This window comes from Gadus chalcogrammus, chromosome 5, assembly GCF_026213295.1.
Source record: "Gadus chalcogrammus isolate NIFS_2021 chromosome 5, NIFS_Gcha_1.0, whole genome shotgun sequence".
NCBI classification, from domain to species: Eukaryota; Metazoa; Chordata; class Actinopteri; order Gadiformes; family Gadidae; genus Gadus; species Gadus chalcogrammus.
In genome coordinates this window covers 8,294,540-8,321,894 of record NC_079416.1, presented here as the reverse complement: position 1 = coordinate 8,321,894, position 27,355 = coordinate 8,294,540, and the positions used below count along the sequence as shown (strand labels likewise).

The 27,355-nt window shown below is 44.1% G+C and overlaps 2 protein-coding genes and 1 long non-coding RNA gene across 5 annotated transcripts in view; 2 read left to right on the top strand and 1 right to left on the bottom strand.

Moving 5' to 3' along the window:
* daam2 (dishevelled associated activator of morphogenesis 2) overlaps nt 1-8,757 on the top strand; it is a 49,139-nt gene extending 40,382 nt beyond the window's left edge. For both annotated transcript variants that reach the window (XM_056591326.1, XM_056591325.1), the window contains 5 exons: nt 85-192; nt 284-344; nt 695-826; nt 2,226-2,396; nt 3,067-8,757. In XM_056591326.1, coding sequence (XP_056447301.1) covers nt 85-192; nt 284-344; nt 695-826; nt 2,226-2,396; nt 3,067-3,279 — 685 coding nt within the window. In that variant the 3' untranslated portion in view covers nt 3,280-8,757. The remainder of the gene's footprint in view (nt 1-84; nt 193-283; nt 345-694; nt 827-2,225; nt 2,397-3,066) is intronic.
* Nucleotides 8,758-16,266: 7,509 nt separating this feature from the next.
* On the bottom strand, nt 16,267-18,215 carry LOC130383245 (uncharacterized). Its single transcript, XM_056591353.1, has 5 exons — nt 18,167-18,215; nt 17,617-17,979; nt 17,162-17,293; nt 17,011-17,072; nt 16,267-16,897 (listed from the first exon to the last, which is right to left on the bottom strand). Exons 1-5 carry the CDS (start codon nt 18,201-18,203, stop codon nt 16,802-16,804), a joined length of 690 nt encoding a protein of 229 aa, XP_056447328.1. The 5' UTR covers nt 18,204-18,215; the 3' UTR covers nt 16,267-16,801.
* A 6,598-nt stretch (nt 18,216-24,813) lies between these two features.
* LOC130383246 (uncharacterized) lies at nt 24,814-26,503 on the top strand. 2 transcript variants are annotated; one of them, XR_008895730.1, is made up of 4 exons: nt 24,823-25,563; nt 25,663-25,744; nt 26,118-26,301; nt 26,405-26,503. It is a non-coding gene; the product is annotated as an uncharacterized LOC130383246 (long non-coding RNA). The 2 variants fall into 2 exon arrangements; XR_008895729.1 differs by having other exon boundaries at nt 24,814-25,563; nt 26,118-26,503.
* Nucleotides 26,504-27,355: the final 852 nt, after the last annotated feature.

The window sequence follows — 27,355 nt, the reverse complement described above, 5'->3', positions numbered from 1 at the left end:
GATAAACGTCCATAGCAATAGGCTGGACTAATGCCAAAGACCTATGCCTACACAAGTGGGTTGACCATGCCCTGTGTCTGCCAGAAACATCACCATGCTGCACTACCTGATCATGATCTTCGAGAAGAACTACCCCGACACGCTGCAAATCCAGCAGGAACTGGGCAGTATACAGGAGGCGGCCAAAGTCAAGTGAGTACCTGTGTGTGTGTGTGTGTGTGTGTGTGTGCCATCATGCAAAGAGAGGTTCTTACATGTCTCCCCCCCCCCCCCCCCCCCACAGTATGGCAGAGCTGGAGAAGGAGGTGCACAACATCAAGACTGGACTGAGGGCTCTGGAGGCGGTGAGTGGCGTTCCTCTGGGCGCTGTAGTCGGCTCCCATGCTACGGATGGGCGTGTTCCATAAGGAACGCTCTGCTGGAGCCCGGTTTTGGGGGGCGTGCTAACCACGCACAAATGAGTTGACTCCCGCAACGACGGACTCGCTGCTCAATTCCACGTTGTGTCGGAAGCGAAACGAAACCGTGTAAAGAATTGTTTGGTCGCCACACGTTGCGTTGTAGTATGTCGCGGCCGTTAAAAGCTACTTTAGTTTATGTAAGGAACGGTGTTTGCATTATTTTTGAATGTCGCTTTCTATCAGATTCTTAACCCCCGTTCCCCCCCCCCCCCCCCCACCCCCCCCGGGTGCAGGAGTTGCAGTACCAGCAGAGCAGGACGCAGGAGCGGGGCGACAAGTTTGTGGCCGTGATCGGGGACTTCATCACCGTTGCGGGCTTCAGCTTCTCTGAACTGGAGGACCAGCTGAGTGAGGCCAAGGACAAGGTAATCACCCCCCCCCCCAGGTCAGCCATAGGTATTCCCTCTAGTACCTCAGGGTATATTAGCATTTTGCTCCTTCCTTTTTTTCCCGCCCATCCCATTATGGGTGGGCGTGTGTGTGTGCCAAAGGCTAATATACCCTGAGAGGGAATATCCCAGCGAGGCTTCAGTTTCAGTGTTTTCAGAACATAACCCAAGTGGTTGGCTTAGCTCTCCCCCGTCCTCCTCCGCGGACAGAGCAGAGGCGCAGGGTTTTCCCCTGCACCGAGTCTTCTGTTGGCTTTGACCCACTGGAGGATGAGCATGAGTCAACCACAGCCACCCACCCAGGGTCTCCATGGCAACACGTGTGTGTGTGTGTGTGTGTGTGTGTGTGTGTGTGTGTGTGTGTGTGTGTGTGTGTGTGTGTGTGTGTGTGTGTGTGTGTGTGTGTGTGTGTGTGTGTGTGTGTGTGTGTGTGTGTGTGTGTGTGTGTGTGTTTCCATAAGTTTGTGTATCGCCCGCCGCACATGGCTAACATCCATTACAAAGGGATTACAGTTGTTCAAGGTCACGGAGGGTTATTGGCACAGAGGCTGCCAAAGCTGGGAAGGGATTTATATCCCCCCCCATCCCCCCGTCTCATCCACAGAGATTGGTCGGGATTTGACAGACGTCCGCACACCCACACATTACAGACAAGGCAATGTTTAGTGTCTTTCCACCAGCAAAACTGTGACATTTTTAATACCAGTGTACAACGGACAACATCTGTGTCTGTATGCTTAAGCAAGCAGATGAAAATATTGAATCTAGGTCATCGGTGACACAAGTGAAAGGACCGAGAAGAGTGTATCTACATTCAACCAAAGCTGTGTGAGGCATGGGCTTTTCTGTGACTCATACAAACACGCTCGCACAATGCCACATATCACGCTAACTCAGATTCCACGCTCATTTTACACCCACTTTCACAAGTCGCAATGGTACTATTCAAACTCCTCTTTTAATAACGCCCTCAATTAAAAAGCCTTCTCTGATGTGGGTTGATATTATCTGCTTTCCATCGAGAAATCTGTTTGGGCAATCTCACTTTTTGAGAATACGGAGGCTAAATTGGCTCCCAAGTTTGTCCTGGCACACGAGCAAGGCACAGCTTGGGAGAGAGGAGACATATGGTGGTCCAAAAGCAAAGTCTTACATAAAGTGTGTGTGTGTGTGTGTGTGTTTGTGTCCTTAACACACAATCTATACTAAAAATAGATTGTTTCTGTTTGAGCTTGCTGTTTTCCACAAAAGGCGAAATAAAAGCATGCGTTTCCATGGGTTGCTCTACTGATCCGTTCTCTTGTTCTTATTTCTACCATCCATCCGTCCATCCATCCATCCATCCGTCCATATGTGGGGGTTCTCCTCTGACCAGTACAACAAGTCCCTGAAGCACTTTGGAGAGGAGGAGGGCCGCATGCAGCCTGACGAGTTCTTCGGCATCTTCGACACCTTCCTGCAGTCGTTTGGCGAGGCGCGGCTGGACCTGGAGAACATGCAGCGGCGCAAGGACGAGGAGGAGAGGAGGGCACGCATGGAGGCCATGGTGAGAGAGGAGGAGGAGGAGGAGAGGAGGGGAGGGCCCGCATGGAGGCCATGGTGAGAGAGGAGAGGAGGAGAGGATGGGAGGGCCCGCATGGAGGCCATGGTGAGAGAGGAGAGGAGGAGGAGGAGAGGAGGGCCCGCATGGAGGCCATGGTGAGAGGAGAGGAGAGGGGGGAGAGGAGGGGAGGGCCCGCATGGAGGCCATGGTGAGAGGAGAGGAGAGGGGGGAGAGGAGGAGAGGGGAGAGGAGGAGAGGAGGAGAGGAGGGCCCGCATGGAGGCCATGGAGAGGGGGAGAGGAGGGGAGGAGAGGAGGAGAGGAGGGCCCGCATGGAGGCCATGGTGGGAGAGGAGAGGAGGAGGAGGAGAGGAGAGGAGGGCCCGCATGGAGGCCATGGTGAGAGGAGAGGAGAGGAGGAGAGGGGAGAGGAGGGCCCGCATGGAGGCCATGGTGAGAGAGGAGAGGAGGAGGAGGGGAGGGCCCGCATGGAGGCCATGGTGAGAGGAGAGGAGAGGGGGAGGAGGAGGAGAGGGGGAGGAGGAGGAGAGGGGGAGGAGGAGGAGAGGGGGAGGAGGAGAGGGGGAGAGAGAGAGAAAGAGAGGGAAGGGCATGGAGGAGAGAGAGAGATATTGACTCTAACGCCCACCCTCTTGCTCTCTGTCGCCCTCTAGCTGAAGGAGCAGAGGGAGCGCGAGCGGCGGTCCAAGAAGGGCGGCGGCTCCGAGGAGGTGGGCGGGGAGTTTGACGACCTGGTGTCGGCGCTCCGCTCGGGCGAGGTCTTCGACAAAGACCTGAACAAGTTCAAGCGCAACCGCAAACGCTCGGTCAACAGCCTGGCGGAGGGCGCCGGGCGGGAGCGGCCCGTGGCCAAGGTCACCTACTAACTAGACCGGGGTCCTGACACACACCTGGCTCCAAATGGACGGCGCGAGTCGGCCGCGGCTTGGCGGTCCGGCAGGCGCGCGCACTCACGCAGCTACACCTTGCTTATTACTTATTAGTATTACGTTAAGTCTGGCTCCTCCAGGCCATCGATGAAGTTTGAAGAGGACCTATGTTGAAAAACACGGGCTGCACTCGGGCCCGTGTTGCGGTGTGGGGGTGTGTGTGTGTGTGTGTGTGTGTGTGTGTGTGTGTGTGTGTGGGCGTGTCTTGCCATGGCGATTGAAGGACGTCAAACTCCGAACTCGAGTTGAGCGTCTCTCCCACACCGTACTTCCACCTGAACTCCCCTCTGAGATACATTAAGGTGGACCACTGTGATGACGTTAGCCCCCCCCCCCCCCCCTCCATGTGTTCTGCGTTTGCCATGACCACACTATGCCCCACACCACCACCACCTTAACGGAATTTGACCTTATGTCTCCGTGCTCTCCTGGCAACTACCCACTAGTCCCACAGTGAGACATCAGCAGTAGATCTGCCTGCCCCCTTATAGGGGACCCCCTGTTCGTCGCTAGAAACACACAGGAAGTCGGGCACCCGCCGCCAAAAGTCGAGACGAGCTTGCGTCGGACGGGACGAGCTTGCGTCGGACGGGACGAGCTTGCGTCGGACGGGACGAGCTCGGATCGGACGGGACAAGCTCGGACAGGACGAGCTCGGATCGGACGAGCCAGACGGCCGCTCCCGCTTCGTTGCAGAACTGTCTAATCGGGACATTTCGGTGTGGTACAACGTCCTGTTGATGTTAATTTTTGTTTGCCAACGTTTGCTTCGTCCTCTGTCCCATGCCATGTCACCCTTTGACCGAAGGTTCCTAGACACCAACCGCTAGTCCACTGGAACCTCAACGGCCAGCAATGAGACAAATGATGGCAAATCTTCACCATTACAGATGTATGTATGTGTGTGAGCTGCTCTTATAGCGGGAGTGTGTGAGCAAAATACATGGGGCAGATTTGGGGATATTGGTTGTCCTACCTGAGAGGGTGCTCCAGCACACAGCATTCCCAGTTAGGGGGAGTAAGGAAGGAATGACGGACGGACGGACAGTCGGAAAGATGGACAGTTGAGGACGAGGAAGCTTTTTTTCTTCTGGCAGACGGCTCCTGAGGACATGGCACGGAAAACCTATTTTCAGCGTGTGCTGGGTTCACTGTGTAAAGAGGGCAGGGGCCAGGCCTCTGTTGGGGTATTTCTGCAATTGTTACCAGAAGAGAAATATTGCGTTGGCATTACCGAGTGCCAAAGAGTGGAAAATTGTATATGTACTATTAATGCAAGATATACTGCAATTAGGAGTATATATATTTAGATTCAGACAAGCTAATTGCAAAGATGTCGTTTTTTTATGTTTTCATTGCATTATTTGGTCTTTGTATACACATTTGAGGTTATGTCTTCACATTGCAAAACGGACTGCTATTGAAATGTCCTTACCTTTTGTACTTTTTTTGTTACTTACAATTCTTAGGACATCTGCTTTTCCTTTCCCCACATTTGCACTTTCCTTTCCAAGGGAGAATTGTGCCCTTTAGTACCAACTACATCTTAACCACACTATGCTCTTCTTTAAAACACACTTTGAAGTTCTGCATGGGGGGGAGGGGGGATACATATTAGCCTGTTTGTGTTGAAATCATGTTGAATGTCAGTTCAAATATTAATAAGCACAGGATGAACACGAACGATGCAAAGAGAAACATTTGTTTATCCAAATAGTAAAAGGATTGAAATTATGGACAGGCTTGTGTTGACGTTGCCAAAATCAGACCTTGGACACAAGCTGTCTCTGAAAAGATTGACCGTGTCTGATGATGGATTGGATGAAAATACTGGTGTTTTGAGAGATTTGTACTAAAACCCTGAGCAAAACCATGAGAATGCTCTGGCGGGCCTGTACCTGGGTTCAAACACAATGCGCCTGGAGAGAAAATGATCTGAACTTCCTGTTTACATTTGACACCCTTCACCAAGTCTGTAGACGAGATGGAAGCCCTCTGTAGCCTAGGTCCACTTGTATTCGAAGGCAGTTTGAAATTTATATTTTCTGGGCTACAAGTAAGTCGACTGAAGGGAGATGCAAGGCCAAATGTATGTTTGTTGCTATTTAATGGAAAGGTCTGGATTGTGTTTGCTTTTGGTACATAGTCGTGTGTGTGTGTGTGTGTGTGTGTGTGTGTGTGTGTGTGTGTGTGTGTGTGTGTGTGTGTGTGTGTGTGTGTGTGTGTGTGTGTGTGTGTGTGTGTGTGTGTGTGTGTGTGCAAGATGTCTATGCAAACATAGTTGTGTTAGACGAGCAAATGAAAAATAACTCTCAAAATCCTGTTTTAGGCTAAGACAAATCAAGGAACTTAAAGAACACTCCCGTTACAAGGGGTGATCAAATAAACCTGTTTCTCCGCATTAATTTACACTGTCGTTAAATGCACCCTATTATTTTGTCAATTTAATCGTTGATTTGATTCTCAATAGCTAAAATGCTGGAAACACAAATAGGTCTCGAAGGATAGCACTTGAATCCTAAGCCACTTGACACAGTGTAAAAAGACCCAAGGGAGCCAACCTAATAAGTCTATTAAAACACAAGATGGCCAACCTAAGACTTCAATAAAAAGAACACAAGGTAGCCAACCTAAGACGTCTATTAAAATACAAGGTAGCCAACCTAAGACGTCTATTAGAACACAAGGTAGCCAACCTAGGATTTCTAATAAAAACACAAGGCTAATGGCCTCAAACCCCTCTAATGTGTGTTTTTCATCTTTTATGCCATAGAATATTAATAAGACAAAACCAGGTCAATTTCGCAAAGTTATTGCCTCATTTCTCTGGTAAACATAAAGAGGCCCTCTTCGGTTCAAAAGCTTTCATCTGAGATCTAAAAAATAAGTAAGCGTGTGTGGCGCCGGTGTCTCCCCCTTTGCTACAGTTAATGAAACCAAAAGTAACTCCCAGATATTGACTTCAGTTCTCAGATTATTAGAATGTTCCTCAAACAGAGCTTTAACCCATATTGTACATGAGACCATTTACCGACGGGAATGGCAACTTGGTCAGTATTAATCATATTGTTACCTGTTTTAGAGTGAGGATGTGTTGACTGGCTTAGGAGTTTAAAATATAGCAAAAAAAAAAAGAACTTGATTCAATACAGTTTTTTTCAGAATGGTACACTTCCATTCACGACGATCATTTCATAATCTTATCTTCCACCCTTCCTTACAAGAAAAAATAGATCTAAAGAAAAATTGTGTATGTACAGAATATGTTTATGATCTAATGGTAATTGATGAGGTGCAGGTGCACTATGGAGGGATGGTAACTTATGGGTTGTACAATGGAGTGATGACAGAATAATGGGGTGCATCCCAGAAAGACAAAAAAGACGAGGTGCTAGTGGGTTTGGATGTGTGGCGCTTTAGTCAACACATTGACATAAGCGACCAGTGGATATGTAGGCCAAACGAAAAAATCTCCTCCATATATGCTAGAGCTTTACAAGAGTGCATTAGCATTGTTTTCCAATCCTATGGATTTTTCACCTCCCAGTATGTGTAAAATAACAAGGGGGAGATGACCCCACCATAATGCAGTTCCTTAATTCGCCACTGGGCGTCAGCCTGCATGCCTCAAACAAGGTGCACCGAGTGGGACCCTTTGACTTCTTAAGACCCTTTTAGTATGAAATCGCTTGCAACACTTTTGACTCCACAATTTGTACTAGCTCCCGAAAGAAAGTATTTTGCACCCACTTTTTGAAGATGTATAAGTGTGGGGATCTCTATATTTTTTTCATGGTTACAAAGAAGATTTGAAAACCTCCACCGAAGGATATAGTTCTAACAATGTGCACATCATTCTCGATGTTTGGTTGAGGAATGTTACGTTTTTGTGTAAATTGTACCTTATTTATTTGCCTTATTAAGTTTGCTACATGTTGTATGTATACACAGCATTACAAATACAATAAAATGTTAATTAAAAAATGACGATATATGATTATACAGTGGTCCATGTATATTGAATAGCTTTCAGACTTACAAGAATGAGAATGTCTTTCCCTTATTTCATTTCTATGATTTTATTTAGTTTTCTATTTTCTTTGCCATCCCTGTGTCTTTTTGTAGGGTTACAATAAACCTTTGTTCCTAACATGGAGGTTCTTCTTTATTTTAGTTGGGTGCATTACTACGAAATGTCCAACAGGGGTCAGAGTTGCAACTAATTCTGCCTGGTGGATGCATTGTTAAACTGCCCAGCAGGAGTCAGAATAGGATATGTATTTAATTTCAGATGAGTCTCATAAATTAACATATTGTGGAAAAGTTCATTGCAATAATTATTCAAAGAGTGAAACTCATTTTATATAGATGCATTACACCCAAAGTGAAATATTTCAAGCCTTTATTTTTTATTAATCTATATCATTATGGCTTCCAGCTCATGAAAACCCAACATTTAGTATCTCAGAAAAGTTGAATATTGTGAAAGAAAATAAATTAATAAAAAGCTCTAATCAGCTAATTACCTCAAAATACCTGCAAAGGTTTACTAAGCCTTTTAATGGTCTCTACATCTGGTTCAATAGGCTACACATTCATGGGGAAGACTGCTGACCTGACAGTTTAGCAGAAGACAGTCATGGACACCCTCCACAAGGAGGATAAAGGGCCTCTACGAATTCTGTTTTGTGCTTTTTGTGCGAGATGACCCAGAAATACTTTGAATTTGAATACTTTGGAAATTGTTCAAATTCTTAAAGTGCTTATGGAAAAGGTGCCTGGATGCAGCCTTTAACCCATCTTTAGCATAGGTTACTGCTGTCCAACCTTTAAAAAAGGAAAGGAGATGTTTGTAACCCATAATCCTTTACGGCGGTAATATTTAAAAGGACAGGCCACCGACAAAGTTTACAGACTCTACGCGAAGACGCATGAGAGACCCATGATTGTTGCCATTTTTTGGTTTGGCCATGTTTGATTTATTTATTAATATGCAAGATGGCTTTGGCTTAGCCATTTGAGTTAATTGTTTGTTTTATCTGTTTTCATTTAGTAAAAACATTCTCCATTTGACATGCTGGGGATGCCGTATTTGGGTTGATGAAGCGCACCTGTGTTTCATCATATTTAGGAGAGGAGCCACAGGTGAATAGGTAGATGGAAAGCGGTACAGTTTTTTAACCGCCCAGTGACAGCCCCTTTGTTCCATATGTTGGAAAAAGATTTTGTTGATCCTTCATGTTTTCTTTTTTCAGTTAAATAAATACCGTAAAGCTCACGGAGGATCCCAGATTTTTTATTTTTGGAATCAAAAGGAGCGAGGGTGTCTAAAAAGCCAAAATCACGAAAGACAATGAATTTTTTGATTAACCGCAAAATAAGTCACAACATTTAGTTAAAAAACAGCATTGTGGAGCTTTAGCCAAAAAAAACTGCGTATTGTGGAGGTTTAGTTAACAGACTACGCATTGTGGAGTATCAAGCCTGCGGGACAAGCTCAAGACGGCGAGAACCACAACTTCCTCCGTATGGAGTGTCCACTCTCCGGGGGGTGGCCTTCGTGAGAGAGTAGGTTTGCCGCTGTGTTCCGGACACCTGGAACATGGACAGCCCTCAGGCTTAGAAAATGGGGACACGCCCACGTAAGGAGCCTTTGCGTGACCTGCAGGCTCTGCCTCGATCTGGTGCCCCCCTTGTGTCCCCCTGATAAGATCCGCGAAAACTAGCATATATGAATTGGGTCGGCCCCAGAGGGAATCAAACCCCTACACTATGGCAGTTTTGGCCATCTATTATCTATATATATATTGCTATTGATAGATCTTTGATCTTCTCCAACGTATACCATTACATCAAACAGCTTCTCCATCACACAGCTCAATGTATTGCTTATCAATTGTCTATCTATACAGCGATAAGTACATTGATAGTCACACAAAGGAAAAACCCAACCTGCCACACCAGAGAGCTGGGCTCCGGGGCTGCAGCTGGATGCTACTCGTTCGCCATGTGTTCTACAGAGAGAGACAACTAACTAGCTAGCCTGTTTGTGTATTCCTACAAATTCTCTGAAACGGTTAAACCCATGAAGCGTGAGTCAGTATGCTTCATGATACCATTGCACTAAACCCTTGATCCAAAGTGTAAAACAATATACAACATCCACGTCACACTTTTTCACGGTTACTTTTTGACTTTATCTCATTCCTCCCTTTTTGTTCAATATATTGTATGTATGCACTTTACGTCTGTTCGTGGGGTTACGTGCATATGTCTTTGAGTGTATGTGTGTGTGTGTTGTGGCAACCCGGTTCCGTAAGAGACTGTTTGTCACGGCAAGTACCACGCTCGGGATGCTGGTTTAAGCCGCAGTCGGCGTTTATTCACAAGAATAGGCAAAAGAACAAGGTATATATCACTGTGCTTGGGTCTCCTTGAGCCTCGTAGCCTGGGACGTGTCGATGGCCTCCTCATTGTAGGTCTGACAGCCTCTCCCCTGGAATGAGTCCTCGGCTGCCTTTTAAGATGTCCGCCCGCCCCATTCTTCCCTCCGGCCAGGTGTTCCCCATCTGGCTGATGAGGGCGAGGAATGTAGTGCTCTCTGCCTCCGGCTAGAGGATGGCGGCGGTACACGCCCTCCACCACTCGCCCCCGGATCCCCCTGGTGGGGAGCGGGTTGTCACACTCCTTCACCGCTTGATGAAGCCTCTGGTCGCCTGGGTTCCTTCCAACCCAGGCACGCATCCCAGCGTGACAGGGCATCGGCGTTGGCGTGTTCCTTGCCCGGTCGGTGGTCCACCTTGAAGTGGAAGTCCTGGAGGGCCAGGAACCACCTCGTCACAGGGGCATTGGTGTCCTTGGCGCCAGCCATCCACTTCAGTGGAGCATGGTCAGTGACCAGGGTATACTCGAGATAATACAGAGTTTATCCAATATCCACTTGATTGCCTGGGCCTCCTTCTCCACTGTGGAGTAGTTACTCTCGTTGGGCAGGAGTTTTCCGCTGATGTAGGTGATTGGGTGCTCCTCTCCAGCCCGGATCTGGGAAAGTACCCCTCCTAGCCCCACTTCCGAGGCGTCTGTGTGGACTATGAGGGGAGAAGCAAAGTCAGGGGTTACGAGCACCGGTTCTGAGCGTAAGGCTCCCCGCAGCGTCCTGAAGGTTTTTCTCGGCTGCCTCGGACCACCTGATCCGATCAGGCAGGGCCTTCCGGGTCAGGTCATTAAGAGGGCTGGCCAGCATGGCAAAGCCGGGTATAAACCGCTAATAGTACCCTTCCAGACCTAGGAACGATTTCACCTGTTTCTTGGATGTGGGGCGGGGCCAGTCTCGGATGGCGGCCACCTTGCTCTCCTGCGGCCGGATGTTCCCCCGTCCTACCTGGTACCCCAGGTAGGCCGGCATGGGAATGAGCGGGTTTCTGACCGTGGCCCTAGGGGCTATCCGCTGACACTCGGGACAAGCCTTGCAATGCCGTTCTACATCCCTCTTCAGCCCTGGCCAGTAAAACCTAGCTAAGACCCTGTCCCGGGTTTTGTCCATGCCCAGATGTGCTCCGAGGAGGTGTGTGTGTGCCATAAAGAGCACCTTACTGACGTATGGTCGTGGGACCACTAATTGTTCCGTCACCTCCCCCTCTTTTTCCACTACTCTGTAGAGCAGTCCCCCCCTGGTGCTAAAATGTGGGTGCGGTAAGCAACTCACGATTCCCGGGTTTGTCCGTCATGGGCGAGGACGTGGCTCCAGGCATGCTTTAGGGCGTCGTCCCGTAGTTGAGCGCTGGCGAACTGGCCCGTCCGAGTAGTACCTTCTCCCCCTGCCGGTAGGAAGTCCGACAACTCGGTGAGGGGAGAACCATCGGGTGGGTCGTTAAGGTGCCCGTTAAGGTGTCCATGGTGCCTGGGGGTGGCCCCTGCGAACCGGACCGGGCGGACCCCCCTGCTGTGTGGATCGAGGAACCCGGTGGCGTGGGCCCGTTCCCTTCGGAGCCCTGATCCTCGGCCGTCGTCTCCCCCGGGGTCGCCGCACGCTGCGTGGCCCCGTAGGCCGGTTGAGTCATCCTCCCAGCTCGGCGGGGAGGCTCTCTCTGGGGCCGGGGTCCCCGCTCCGGGTTCCACAGCCGATTAAATATCGCCAATCCCACCCAATCAGGAGCGGTACCGGAAGGTGGGGAACTATCTCCACCCAGGCCGTGAACACCCCGTAGGGGGTCCGGACGACCACATGGCAGGTCCCGTAGGTACGGGTGTCCCCGTGTACGCAGGCAACCTCCATCGGCCCCCCCTCCTTTCGCCCGCCAAGTCGGGGCGTAGAAGGGTTACCACGCTGCCAGTGTCCAGGAGGGCCTGCGTGTCCCGGTTCATGACCCGCGCCGGTATTGTCAGGGTCCCGGACATCCCCTGTGCCCAACAGGTGGCCAGCAAGCAGGGTCGGCGCATCCCCTCGTCCGCTTAGGCCAACGGCATCGATACATCCCGGTCTCCGGGGCAGTATCGTGCTATGTGTCCGGTCTGGCCGCAGGTGTAGCACCGCCTCCCCTCGCGGCCCTCCTGGGTCACGATCGGCGGTTCCGGTGGGGGTGTCTGCGGCGAGGTCGTGGGTCTCCTTCGGTCTCGGCGGGTCTCTGTAGGCCGTGGGATGGCCCGGGGGCTGGCACTCAGCTGCTGGGCTACCTGCCAGTTCTCAAGCTGCCGGATAAGATCATCCACTGTGTCGGGATGATGGTGGGCCAGAACCCTCCGCGCATCTGGCGGAAGCTGGCGAATGGTGTGGTCTATAAGAACCCGGTCCAGTGGGCTGGGCCCCTCGCCGGTCGCCAGCCACCTTCTTACCAGGCGGCCATGCTGGGCGATCTGTGTTCGTACCGCACCCCGGATGTCGAATCGCCAGTCGTGGAAACGTTGGGCCCTGGCCGCGAGGTTGTGCCCGTAGTAGGCCGGTATAGCCTGTTTGAGGGCGGGATACTGGTCGGCGGTCTCGGTCGAGAGGTCCTGGCTCACCTGCTGTTCGGGTCCGGTGAGGATGTGGGCCCACTGGTCCTCCGGCCAGCTCTCCCTCCGGGCGGTCCATTCAAATACCTCTAAGTAGGCCTCCACGTCGTCATCTGGGCCGAGGTTAGTGAGCCGGCTGGTCGGGGCGGCGGTCGGGGAGTCGCGGACGGCGTGCTGGGTGAGTCGGAGCACTGCTTCGCGGAGCAGGGCAACACTCTCCGTAGTGTCCCGCTGTATCGCGGCGGCCTGCCCCTGGAGTTGCTGTTGACACTGGACGGCGGCAGCCCCATCTGGGTTCTGCATGATGTGAGCGGGTACTTCACCGTGGGTTGTAGTGGGTTCCAAGTGCCTGCGTTCTCCACCATATGTGGCAACCCGGTTCCGTAAGAGACTGTTTGTCACAGCAAGTACCACGCTCGGGATGCTGGTTTAAGCCGCAGTCTGCGTTTATTCACAAGAATAGGCAAAAGAACAAGGTATATATCACTGTGCTAAGGTCTCCGTGAGCCTCGTAGCCTGGGACGTGTCGATGGCCTCCTCCTTGTAGGTCTGACTGCCTCTCCCCTGGAATGAGTCCTCGGCTGCCTTTTAAGATGTCCGCCCGCTCCTTTCCTCCCTCCGGCCAGGTGTTCCCCATCTGGCTGATGAGGGCGAGCAATGTAGTGCTCTCTGCCTCCGGCTAGTGGATGGCGGCGGTACACGCCCTCCACCACTCGCCCCCGGATCCCCCTGGTGGGGAGCGGGTTGTCTGTGTGTGTGTGTGTGTGTGTGTGTGTGTGTGTGTGTGTGTGTGTGTGTGTGTGTGTGTGTGTGTGTGTGTGTGTGTGTGTGTGTGTGTGTGTGTGTGTGTGTGTGTGTGTGTGTGTGTGTGTGTGTGTGTGTGTGTGTGTGTGTGTGTGTGTGTGTGTGTGTGTGTGTGTGTTGCAGGTTGGACTGTATTCAAAACCACAACTGTCTTCATTTTGGAGTTTAATTTAAGGGTTGCTGGGTATACGCCTGGAGTATCAGGCAACAGCAAACACAAGATAGTTTCTTCCAGTGTGATAGTCTGCCTGATCACAACTTCAAAGCATAGCAAGAGACAGAGAACCATCCAGACCAAGCTTCAGTTTTTTTGCCTCCTTCGGCTTCAATCGGCTTCAGACGAGAAATAATAAATATAAACATTGATTGAGCAGGAGTGAATTTAAATAGAGACATGACTTTTGACTGTACTAGTTTGTGAGTCAATACAGTCCGAGGTAAAGCATTTTGTTTCTCATACAGAACAGAATCAGTATTAGTAGTATCATCATTCATATTATTTAAAAGAGAAAATCCTATAAGTTGTCGTTTGCTGGAACAAATAATAGTTGGTGGTTAATAGGGCCCCCCCCCCCCCCCAGCTCAGATCCGATTTTTTGATTTGGATGTTTGATTTGATTTGATCGAAATTTATTATGTGAAAGAAAACAAAATAAATATATCATACAGAAATGAATGATGTTAAACAAAATAGAAAGCATAATTGGATACATAAATGTAATTGTAACATGTTCGAAAAGGAGTGGGAAGAACTCCGTAACTCATTGAAATTAAGATTCCTTTGTCATAATAATAATAATTATTAACATTTTCATTTATTATTAATAAATAAATATATATATATATTATATATATATATTATTACAACACAGACAGGACACAACCAGGGCCTCATGCTTTGTGGCGCTCCTAGGATCTTTGTGTTCCTTCCTACATCAAGGGATGATTACATTTGATTAAATACAAAAAATGTGCTTTTCACACAATTAAACAGTAAAAGCACAGTAAAAAGCTTTTTTCAGCTTTTTATTCCAAGAAGACATTCATTCAATGTGTTTTGGTAGTTTATGGTATTTGTGTTCATAAACCAGAAAGATGGTGAAGATCTGGTCGGTTATGAAGAAATTAGTATGATGCATTACTGCACCAATGTGCAATGTGTTCAAGGTTACTAAATAATACGATGGCACCTTTCAACTTCAGCGGAATAATAAGAAGTGTTCCATTCTTTTCACCAACTAGGCCCAAAGAAAACATTTTCTAACATACTACATATCATAAACATATTGCCAAACATACTGAATAAATACATTACTAAATAAAATCAATCACGAGCTGAAAATGAAACATAATTGAGGGTTAGGGTTACCCTAACCCTGTATTTAAACGTAGTCAACATTGAAACTGAGAACATGCTCAAATAAACAGATGAGAAGTGCACAGGAAACCACGGCAGCATCCTGTGGCTCAAAAATACAAACCACTGGTGGTCTTAACACGTGATGTTGTCCATTGAAACGGGGTTGAACACTGTCTAAGTGTGTGTCACTTGTTACACCCTTATGAGGCGACTCTACAGGAAGAAGCTACTCTTGACTCTTAAAGAACCACATGAAGCTCTGCTGAATGATTGATGTTACATCTCTGCTGCTGGGTGTTCCCTGAGCAACATGGAGGTCTTCATCTTAAAGACACATAAACATCATTATTATGCCACAAAACCAGCAAAGGGAGGCAGTTGCTGCTTCTACCTCCGCTCCAGTCTACATTGACTTTCCTTGAGTAATTCCTACAATATGCGCGTTTCGCAATATTTTCCAACCTGTCGGGCCTTAAGTTGTATCCATATTTATAGATTTCCCCACAGCGGGGATCATGAGTGAAACAGAATTAAACTTTTTTATTGTGAAAATGTCCCTCGAGAATGGGCACATTTTGTTCTTGAGGAACCTTGTAGTTCCAAAGTTACATAGTGCAAATTGAATCTTTATGTCAATGCCTACGTATTTATATATACAGTATTTGTCATAGTCTGTCTGTTTCCTTGTCTTGTTTTGGTGTGTTTCCCTGTGTTTCCTGTTTTACTTTGGTATCTCTGTCTTGTTTCTCCCCATGTCCTGTCAAGTTTCCCTCCTCTGTGATTACTGCCCTCCCCTAATGTGTTTCAGCTGTTCCTCGTTGCATGCCCTGTGTTTGTGTATTGAAGCCCTTGTCTTGCCTTTGTTAACCGTCGGATCATTGTGGTTTGTGGTGAGTTGTGTCCTGTGTGTTACCTGCGTCATCTGTGTACTCGGTGTTCCCTGCCTTTTTGCATTCATAAATGATCCTTTACCTGAACTGTCTGCTATTGGGTCCTACCTGCCTGCCTGCCACCCGCTAACCGTGATAGTATTATTGTTAGCCTATTGGATCAAAAGAGAATGATTAAGATGAAAATATCAACAACTGAGCACTCATTTTGTTCCACCTCTTGGCTCTGTACCAACTCCAGTCACTAATGCCGCTTTTCCACTGCATGGTACCAGCTCGACACGACTCGACTCGACTCAGCTCGCCTTTTTTGCGTTTCCACCGCGATCTAGTACCTCAAGTGGCTGCTTTTTCTAGTACCGCCTCGCTCTAGGTTCCAAGCGGCTGAGCCGATGCTAAAAGGTGACGTCGGCAGACGGCCGCCCACTGATTGGCCAGAGAGTGTGACAAAGTCACGAGAGCGACATGGCAACCATGCTGGTAACGATAGAACAGCCATAGTAGCGCCGCAGCCAACATATTCCACTTCTTCAACATGCCAGCTAATAATACGAACACGAATACCATCGCATCGATGTTCTCCATTGTTGTTATGTGGGTTCTGTCCATGTGTGGGTTACGTAGGTGTTGTTTGCGTCGCGTACAAAAATACGTCACAGCCCTTTCGCGCAGACAACCCCGCCCACGTCCCGGAGGTACTATTTGCGGTGGAAAAGCACCCGCGCTGCTACCGTGTCGAGTCGTGTCGTGTCGAGTCGTGTCGTGTCGAGTCGAGCTACATGTGCGGTGGAAAAGCGGCATAAAGACCCCAGAGTTTATCAAAAAACAACTCAAGAAATAGAACTCAGGAAATCAGGTTCCAGAACCTATTCAACCAGTAGTTTTCCACTCCTTAACTTCCTAGTCGTTGTGCTTTTAACTTCCTACACGTGAGAACCATCCATAGCTGTACTGAAACTGTTGTATTCAGACAGTGTCTCATAACACAATCCTGCAAAGGCTTCAGATTTCTTCATCGTAGATCCAAGGCAGCAGGAGAAATGTCAAATGTTGCCTAATATTGCTTATTGGCATGTAATCTATCCCACAGTGATTTCGAGTTTTAGTCTTACATTAACAAATAGGACCTCAAATATTTATTTTACTGACTCAAATTAGGTATTGTTTTTTATATATTTATTCATATTTGATCAACACAGACTGGTTACTTTTTGGCAGAAAATTATATACACATGCATATTTCAATGTTTTTTTGTGCAACATATTGTACCTTTTTTAAAGGTGTCAAAATAGGGAATTTCAATGCAAACATGCGTTTGTGTGTGCGACTGTATATGTTTTGGTGGGAGTGAGTCTATGTGGGTGCGTTGGGCTGTGTGTATTGTGGTGAGAAGAACCCTAACCGATCCACCTCTCAAAGCCCACTCGCACTGCGGGCGGAGAAGCTGTGAGATCCTTTGTGCTGTGGAGTTTCCAACACAGCATAAAACACACGGCTGTAGTTTTCATCCTGCGTGTGAGAGACAAACACCACGTGACATTAGGACAGTAAAACTACTGAGCGCACTTCTTCATAGAACAGGGTGTTTATATGATTTAATGTAGGACGCTACTATCAGATACCTCATGTTGCAGTGTTAAAGGTCTGGCTTCCTGAGAAACGCCAGGGTGTTTTCCGGCACGAACTGAAACCGAGACTGAGTTAGAATAGAGACAACACAATCAAATGAAGTGTAGAAAGACTTCAAGTGGATAAAAGCACATGATGTCCTACCCATGTGACTGCAGAGGAAGTAGAGGAACAAAGAGAGGAGAGCAGAGGACGGGCACAGGGTGACCAGCAGCGTCCAGCACCGTCCACAGTCTGCAGCAGCAGGGTCTCCAGCCCCGGCATCTATAGGCTTACCTGAAAGATGTATTTCTTTAAATCATACTGGCTGCTAGTTTTGTAATATAATGTAATAAATACTATTGCTGCAAGTCATAAATAACTAAATTAAAATGTCTAATGTCATCAATCATCAATCCATTAATCAATGATACATATTTAATTCATCAATTGGCTCTCTACGGTGAATTAATCTGAAAGTAGTTTAAAGTAAATATAGCACAGATGCATATTGTCCATACATATAATTATTTCTCATTAATTTCAATCGTAAAAATCATTCATGGAGCATTTTCTACACTAACAATTTCACATTGCACATCTACACAGAGACAACTTACCAAATGATATCCTTGTGGTCACATTTCCATATCTGCGGATATATTTTGGAACTATCTTGTTTCCATCTATCACAACCCATTTTTCAGTTCCACAGTAGTAGAGACCAAGGTGAGAATCAGTGATGTTCCTAATCACTAAAATGTATGATTTTGAAGAATCGTTCCACATCATATTCAGATCCTTGTACGAATTGTCTATATTGTGTACATCCCAGCTCACAACACGTGGGGGCTGATTCTCATGAGAACAGTTCCTGAACCACTTTAAAGTTTCACCAGTTGAGAGTTTACAGTCACATTGCAGAGCAACGTTTTCTCCTGGTCTCACGGTCAGCTCCACTGTGTAAGAGGACACAACAGCCCCTTGAATTAAAAACATAAAATACGAGTCAGAATGAAGAAATACGAAGCAACATGGAGACCATCGAATGATGTGTGTTCAAATATAATAGTAATCCATTAATAACATTTTTTGTTGAACAGGATAATAGGCCTACTGAACAACATATACAACTTGTGACTTATTGAATATTAAAGATAAATACTTTACCCCAGACGATGGGTATGAAGACATACATCCAGCTCATTGTGATGATCCGTTGAAGGGTAGAAGACTTCTGAAACATTTTAGTGACGCGCATTTGACCGACAGGCGGAGAGATGAACACGACTTGTTATTGGCTGGCCTCGTGGAAAATGTTGAGGTTATTTCTCTCTGCGCACCAGGTGATGTGTGATTTAGTGCGCACCAGGTTAGTTTGATCTTTTTCTCATCTCTCCCATCCTGTTGAAGATAGTGTGTGCATGGACTTTACATTTTGCTCACAAAAGAATAAAGCCCACAAGAGCCAAAAACTAAGAAAAGGGGGTGGTTTAAAATATTTAGGGCCCTATTTTAACGGTGTGAAACGCAAGTGAGAAGCGCAAAACAGAAGTGGCTGTGTGGGCTGATCTCTGGCGCTGTTGGAGCACTCACCACTGATAGCTAAGGCGATCTATGCCTCAGCTATCAGTGAGTGAAATGCATCTGTATGAGTCCATTTTGATCTTAGACCACTCCCGGCTCATTTGTGCCCAATCAGGGCTTCGCTTCCCTGATTGGTTTGGGTATTCCACCTTGCCTGTCAATCATACCTGTGCATGAATGTAACACTTTTCAACGGCGGAGAAACTAAGTGAAGGAAGGAGCAAAGAGGAATCTGACATGTTCATGGCACCCTTTCTTAATCGTGCAAACATGTTACAAGTTTGTGTGGATTGCATGGAAAAGGGCATAACCAGTTACAAATGATATGGTAAGAGCCTGGTAATACCATGAAAACAAACAAGGCTTCCTTTTACAGTACAGTTTCAGCTTACTTACTGGCTAAATTGCTATGTTTTACTTAGCAACGTTGCAGAACATATATGGTACAAGTTTGTGTTGATTGCATGGAAAAGGGAATAACCAGTTACAACTTATATGGTAAGAGCCTGGTAATACCATGGAAACAAACAAGGCTTCCTTTTAGAGTACAGTTTCAGCTTACTTACTGGGTAAATTGTCATGTTTTACTGAGTAGGCCAACGTTGCAGAACATATATGGTACAAGTTTGTGTTGATTGCATGGAAAAGGGAATAACCACTACGAAATGATATGGTAACAGCCTGGCAATACCATGGAAACAAAAAAGGTTTGTACCCAGTATTTAAGAAGATGTACCACGAAAGTAGAGGAAAACCGAAAAACATTACTGAAATTTACATGACGACTCTGTATTTCTGAAGTTGTAGAAGAAAACGCTATTCCATGTGTGATTTAGGACATATTATTTGGCCATAAACTGAGCAATTTGAAGTTTGAAATTCCTGCCATGCATCTTTCTCAGCGAAGACTGCAAACGGGCTGTAGAAATATCAACTTGTCAGGTTCAAATGCGCTCATGTCTCTTAAAGGGGATGGGAGATGGCACTCTCATTAGTTTATTGCATGTTACGCCCAAAACCTACGAATATTCAGACCAACCCATTTTCCGATTTGCGTAGGGTGCAAGAGTCGTTTGTCCGCCGCTACAATAGCAACAGCACCAGAGATCTGCCCACAAAGCCACTTCCGTTTTGTGCTTCTCACTTGCGTTTCAGACCGTTAAAATATGGCCCAAAATGTTTTAAACCACCCCCTTTTCTCAGTTTTTGGCTCTTGGGGGCTTTATTCTTTTGTGTACCATCTTCCTTTCTCGATTGATGAAAGATATTGGTCCCAAGATGATACCTGCTAAAGGATTTTGATCAAGGTAAAAAAAAAAATAGGATACTTATTCAGTGTTTTTCATAAAATTCTAAATGTTGGAACCACTACCTAGGCTCAGTCATAGGTTCTTGACTAAGATTTGTTCGCCATGAAGAGACACATACATGGGCAAAATTTCTTGAACGTAGATGTAAAGGGTCAGAAAATATACTCTCCAATAATTGCCTTTTCAGTTTGTTGCTATAGCGCCCCCAATTGCCTTTGGAGCAATTCATCTTCACCGATGTTGTAAGAACACCAAGAACGGCAAGTTGTATGATGATTGGGTTAAGTAAACCCTGCCTTTTAGCTCCTTAAATTTGATTGGACCACTTTGGGCTCTGGTGGCCATGTTGTTACCTGAGCAGTTACAACTTTTGACCGCAAAAGTCCCAAAGTTGGTCTCACTCAGATAAAACAATCCGTCTTGGAGCTGTGGTAATTGTAGTCAGGGGTCACGCCCATTTCCCCCTAGGTCCTTATTGGAAATGTGTGGATGTTCATGTCCAGAATCTAGCTTAATGCCTAAATAACCATTTTAGTCCATTCACGTTCTAGACCACACCATAAGCACATTGCTTACCACTGGTGTATGGAAGCATATATGTAGCAAAATTCAAATGGCAATGCAATTTGGAATTCCATTATGCATTTGACAATGCATCGTGCAATTTTATAATGTAATTTGTAAATACGTTATTCAAAGTGTATTTTAAAATGCAAAGTGACAATGCAATCCTCAATTAAATTTGCAAAAGTTATAACAATAAAAATACAATAACATTTTGTCAAATTCTTTGAGTTCCTTTATTCAAATTGAAAAGCTATAGCGTCCCCGTGATTGCAATCCACTTCGCCACGCTCCGTGTGTTGCGATATTCAAATGACATTTCAATCCGCAAAACGGAATCCAAAACGGAATCCAAAGAGGAATCCAAAGGGGAATCCAAAAAGTCAATATGCAAAGTGGCAAACGTATCAGCCACCAGCGGGAACTACGTCACTTTCTATTGTGTCAGACTGTTTTATGTGTGGGGGGAGGGAGTTCCAGAGCCTGGGTGCTGAACAGCTGAATGACCGGGCACCCATTCGTAATGAGTCGTGATGTGGGGATACATATAGTAGTCCAGCAGAGGTTGAGCGGAGGGAGCGGGAGGGAGTGTATTCTTGGAGGAGGTCGCAGAGGTAACTGGGGGCTGGGTTGTGGAGAGCTTTGTAGGTGAGGAGTGGGTGGAGACGGTGGGTCTCCCGACCCTATGTTTCGCACCCAGTGCCTGTAGCACTTTGGAAATCTTTGTGTTTACCACACTGGCGTCAAAACGTACCCGTGAGGATAAGTCGTCTATCCTATCTCCCAGAACACGCACTCTATCTACTGCATCTGTGTCTTCAACACGATTGTTCTCCACATCATCGGCCAAACTTCGGAGCGTATCAATAATCACCATTGGTGACCATGGACCTGACACATACGAACTAGAAGTGAACAAGGAAATTACGAGCAAGTGACGTAGTTCCCGCCCAGACGCTGATGGGCTGATACGTTTGTCACTTTGCATATTGACTTTTTGGATTCCCTCTTTGGATTCCGTTTTGGATTCCGTTTTGCGGATTGAAATGTCATTTGAATATCGCAACACACGGAGCGTGGCGAAGTGGATTGCAATCACGGGGACGCTATAGCTTTTCAATTTGAATAAAGGAACTCAAAGAATTTGACAAAATGTTATTGTATTTTTATTGTTATAACTTTTGCAAATTTAATTGAGGATTGCATTGTCACTTTGCATTTTAAAATACACTTTGAATAACGTATTTACAAATTACATTATGAAATTGCATAATGCATTGTCAATTGCATAACGTCATTACTTATTGAATTGCAAATTGCAAATTGCATTGCCATTTGAATTTTGCTACATATATGCTTCCATACTGGTGGTACGCGATGTGCTATTTAGTGATACGCAGAGGAATCCCCCCCCCCCCCCCCTCAAAAAAATATTCTAAAAATAATGATATCAAAATACTAGATATAAGTGCTCAAATTATGAATGGTTCAAAAACACTACGATTGTTGCTCCAAGCGGGAACTATTTGGAAGTGAAGTGCAGATTGTGATGGAAAAATACAGATGTTACCTTTTAGTCATATTGGCTTTGTTTTCTATTCCGTGTATTGTCTTGCCACCCTGCTTTTCCTCACTGTCGTCTATGAATTTACCCTAACCTTTGTGCTCTGGCCAGCTGTCCCACCTTCCTCAGTGGCATCCAAATGTAAACCCTTTTCTATGGGTAACCGGCCTACCCTCCTCAGAGTCAACCAAAGTGTTAACCTTGGTACTTGGGTAAACCGGTCAAAAGGGAGAAGACATCCCCTTATGCACTCTTCTGCTTTATGTGAACACAGGCAACTCTGTTTCTTGGGTTAACATTGCCTGATTTAATAATCTGCAATGTGGGGAGGATGGGGAACTTTATAAATAGCTCTGTCACACTTTATTCTGGACTCACACTGCTAGAGAGGAGTCTAATGTATGCATGCATTAAATCTAGGTTAAGTGTTGTGTGCTTTTTGCACACTGTTTGCACACAGGAAATTGCCATGACAAGGTAGGGGGAGAATATTTTGAGCAGAACTGTAAAACACGGGGACACAGAGGTATGTGGTGGTCTTAGAAGTGAATCCATGAAACCGTTGCATCTTAAGCCTCATCTTACAAAGGCAGCCTTCACATAAGTCTTCACATAGTCTTATCATTTTATAATAATCAATAGGCTTTTTTCAATAAAGGTTGTTGGTATATAATTGTTAAATATGCCCCCAGCGTGAGCTGTGCATAGCTGAATAGGGCTGCAGGCTACGCTACTGTATGTTGTTATATTTTATAACATCGGTCATAACCCAGGGGAAAAAATACTATAGTTTACTACAGCATTTACTACAGTATACGATATATTACTAAAGTATACTATAATATACTACAATATAGTGTGGGATTAACTATAGTAATTTTCCAGACATTGTAGTGTACTATGGTAAATACTATAGTAAGTTACTACACAGTGTAGTATTTTATACTATAGATTACTATAATATGCTACAATATAGTGTGGGATTTACTATAGTAATTTTCCAGACTTTGTAGTGTACTATGGTAAATACTATAGTAAGTTACTACACAGTGTAGTATACTATAGATTACTATACTATACTACAATATAGTGTGGGATTTACTATAGTAATTTTCCAGACATTGCAGTGTACTATGGTAAATACTATAGTAAGTTACTACACAGTGTAGTATACTATAGATTACTATACTATGCTACAATATAGTGTGGGATTTACTATAGTAATTTTCCAGACATTGTAGTGTACTATGGTAAATACTATAGTAAGTTACTACAGTGTAGTATACTATAGATTACTATACTATACTACAATATAGTGTGGGATTTACTATAGTCATTTTCCAGACTTTGTAGTGTACTATGGTAAATACTATAGTAAGTTACTACAGTGTAGTATACTATAGATTACTATACTATACTACAATATAGTGTGGGATTTACTATAGTAATTTTCCAGACTTTGTAGTGTACTATGGTAAATACTATAGTAAGTTACTACACAGTGTAGTATAGATTACTATACTATACTACGATATAGTGTGGGATTTACTATAGTAATTTTCCAGACATTGTAGTGTACTATGGTAAATACTATAGTAAATTACTACACAGTGTAGTATACTATAGATTACTATACTATACTACAATATAGTGTGGTATTTACTATAGTAATTTTCCAGACATTGTAGTGTACTATGGTAAATACTATAGTAAGTCACTACAAAGTGTAGTATACTACAGATTACTATAGTTAACTATCATATACTTTTTTAATATATATTTTCATTATTCTGTAATTTGTCCTAAAATTAAACATAAGCCAAATATTTGTATTATGTGGAGATTTTATTGTAGAAACATAAACCACGCATAAATATAAAACATAATGCACAACATGCATAGGCTATAACAGCCAGAATATAATAACAATGAAAGAGAGTACAATTGAAGCCTTACTAACTTTAAACATTTTCTAATACAGGCATCTTGATGAATAATTGACTCATCGTGTACGTAGCAAAAGCATTTGCACAAAATATCACTAGGTTTGCAAAGAAGTATTTCATGGGTCTTTCTGAACTTCACAATTTGCTTAGCAGTATTCACCTTAGCGAAATCATCATAGATTCTTAATTGTCTGGAATCCTTTTTGAATCTAAAACTTCACACTTGCATGCTGATAAGCAACCACAATTGAGCTTACAAAGTAGTATGTATTTAATGCTACCATGCTCTCCGTTTTTTAGAGCCACACAAGAATTATTGCGTTTAAAATTTGCTGCATACATTTCAGTGGTGTATAAAGTGTGGTGGATGAAACATCTCTTGAATTCTTTGACACTGGCCTCTATATAATTTCCAAAGAGAATGGACTCCCCCACTGTAATTACTCTTGTTGTGTAACTCCCGACAACCCGAGCACCACTACTTACTTTGTATGATTTTAACACTGTATTGTCTTTGTTAACAAGTTTGTTGAAAAGATCACAGACATCATCACCTGTTCAAACTCGCACACAACGTCTAACTGATCACTGTTTTGATTGTTTTTTTTGTTTTGTTTTGTCTTGTTTTTGTTTTATTTATTTCTTATTGCTTATGTTTATTTATTTATTTATTTATTTATTTATTTATTTTTTCCACAATGTCTTGTTTTTTTTTTTAAATATGTATGATGACTATATGCTCTGTAAGGTGACCTTGGGTGTTTTGAAAGGCGCCTCTAAATTAAATGTATTATTATTATTATTATTATTATTATTTATCATCACTGGCATTGTTGAATAATTCAGTGTGGTGCATTAGTGTTTTTGTGTTAAAAAATCTCTTAAAAATTTGTTCAGGGACTGCCTGTGTACCATTGAACATTTCAAGAAGAGTGCCAATTGTGTCTTCATAAACAAATGAAGAGTTGGCCCACAGCGGACCCCACATGTCAACTGCGTTGCTTAGATGGGTTAAGCAGTGAACATTATAAGATACATAACATTTTCCATAAAGCTCTTGTACCTCGACAACAAAACGCGTAAGACAAGAGGAAGCATGCAAAAGATCAGCTTTTTGGATATTATCCTGGAGGAGTGTGTAGATGGAGAAGACAAGTAATAGCCAGTGATTATAATAAACCGGGGGTAAAACTGTTTTCAAAAGAATGGGGGAATAAAAGAAAAGAAATGCCCTCCGTTCAGATGCCTTCCAATAGTGTCTCTCGGACAATGACCTTGGACATCTTTTGACTTCATGTGGTGGGTGTATGGTGAGGAGAGAATTGTCAATCTGTTGGATTATTTTCGGTTGCAAATAGAATGGCAAAGCAGAGTTTTTTTAATCACACGAAATACTGACAAATTGTTTTGTTCATAATTTTGACGTTTTCAGACAACAGAGAGGAGTTAGTTTGCAAGAGGAGACATTATCTTGATGGTGGAGACAAACTGTCGAGCCCGGAGGAGAAAGGGAAGGGGAAAAGGAAGAAACTGAAGAATGGTAGATATTCTGGCGACGACGACGACGACGACGACGACGACGACGTAGTATCGCTGGTAGGTAACTAAAGTTGTATTGCAGAAATGTCATCTATAGGCCTTGTGGATGAGTTAAATTAAAATCGTTGAAAAACTAAACTTCATTATGATTTAAAGGATCCTCAGTTAAGTCAATCTAAGAAGAAGAAGAAGAGAAAAAACACAGGTCTTAACGTCTTAATGGAACTGGAAAAGCAAGGTATTGGTGCAGTGATGTACAAATATTCACCGTGTGGAAGTGCTTCTTAACATCAGTGAATTATTGTAATGTGATGTAGCCTAATGTTGTCTGTCATATTGTACACCATGGGGTCGCCAACTGGCCTGCTGTGCCTGGCCTGTCAGATCATTTTGACTTTTTGCTTTCTGTGAACTTATTAAGCATATTATCAAGATTAGATTTGAGTATTCATCTTAGGTTAAGTTACTTAGTTTCAGTTGCACTGTTTTTCTAAATGCATCAGCCGTACACTCGGTTAATCTAAATGCATATATATATATCATTGAGGTAAGACGCTAGTCTGCTGTATGTTGAAGTAGATTTGTGGTAATGTTATCTACTTGCATTAAAGGTCATTCCAAAAGGACTTGTGGAGCGCTGCTCCTTCCAAAGCCCCCAGAAGTTCATAAATGATCTCCTACATGGGATGTATACCAGGGAATATATGGCAGGCCATTCAGTGACTGGCCAGTCATCCAGCAGCTGCACAGAAGGAAAACCTGGCCTAGCCAAACAGGACCTTGTTGAAATAACAAGTAGGTATATAGAAATGAGAAAAGATGTTGGTTGAGTGATACCCTCATTCTCATGCTCATCTTTCGTGTATGCGTTTGTGTGTGTGTGTGTGTATTCCCACAGATGCTGCAAAGTTTAAGTTCACCTATGTAACTGATACGAACATAAAAGCATTTATACGACAAAAGCTGAACAATGCTGCCAAATTTCAGAAACAATAAATTATCAACTGTTTAAGAAAGTAAAACTTTTGTTCTATTTTTTTTGTATTTTAGCAGTCTGTAGAAAACACTGTCTTAATGGTGGTTGTAAGCCTAATTTATGTGCAGTGAATTATTGTTACAGCACTATGGTTAAAAATGGCAACAACAAAAAGTGATACAGTTGAAAATATCCATTAGGTAAAGTACAATGACATAGTTAAAAGAACAACAAAATACTGCATAATGCAGTTATTGTAATGCAGTATATATAGTACTATGGTATCGTAATTGTAGCATTCTATAGCAAAATAAAAGTTCTGTTATTTACTTCAGTAGATTGTAGTTTATGTAGTAAACTGTAGTAGTATATAATGTAGTATACTGTAGTAATAAAACTGCAGTTTTCTGTAGTATACTTTAGTTTACTGTAGTAGTATATATGTGGTATACTGTAGTAATAAAACTGCAGTTTTCTGTAGTTTACTGTAGTAAAACTACTATAGTAAGGTTAAAAAACACTACAATATTTACTATAGTATATGTACTGTAGTTTATTTACTATAGTAAACTATAGAATTTTCTGTAGTATACTATAGTTTACTGTAGTAAAACTACTATAGTAAGGTTAAAAAACACTACAATATTTACTATAGTATATGTACTGTAGTTTATTTACTATAGTAAACTATTGAATTTTCTGTAGTATACTATAGTTTACTGTAGTAAAACTACTATAGTAAGGTTAAAAAACACTACAATATTTACTATAGTATATATAGGGTATACTATAGTTTATTTACTATAGTAAACTATAGAATTTTTTCATGTGGGAATGGTGGTCCTTGGGGAGACAAATATTTTCGGAGGTTAT

Bases quoted from the DNA above. Each gene is read 5' to 3' on its own strand.
- LOC130383245 (XM_056591353.1), bottom strand. From the start codon at position 18,203: ATGAGCTGGATGTATGTCTTCATACCCATCGTCTGGG. The intron at 17,980-18,166 runs GTAAAGTATTTA...TTTTAATTCAAG, and splicing joins CTTCATACCCATCGTCTGGG to GGGCTGTTGTGTCCTCTTAC. The intron at 16,898-17,010 runs GTATCTGATAGT...TCTCACACGCAG, and splicing joins CTTTAACACTGCAACATGAG to GATGAAAACTACAGCCGTGT.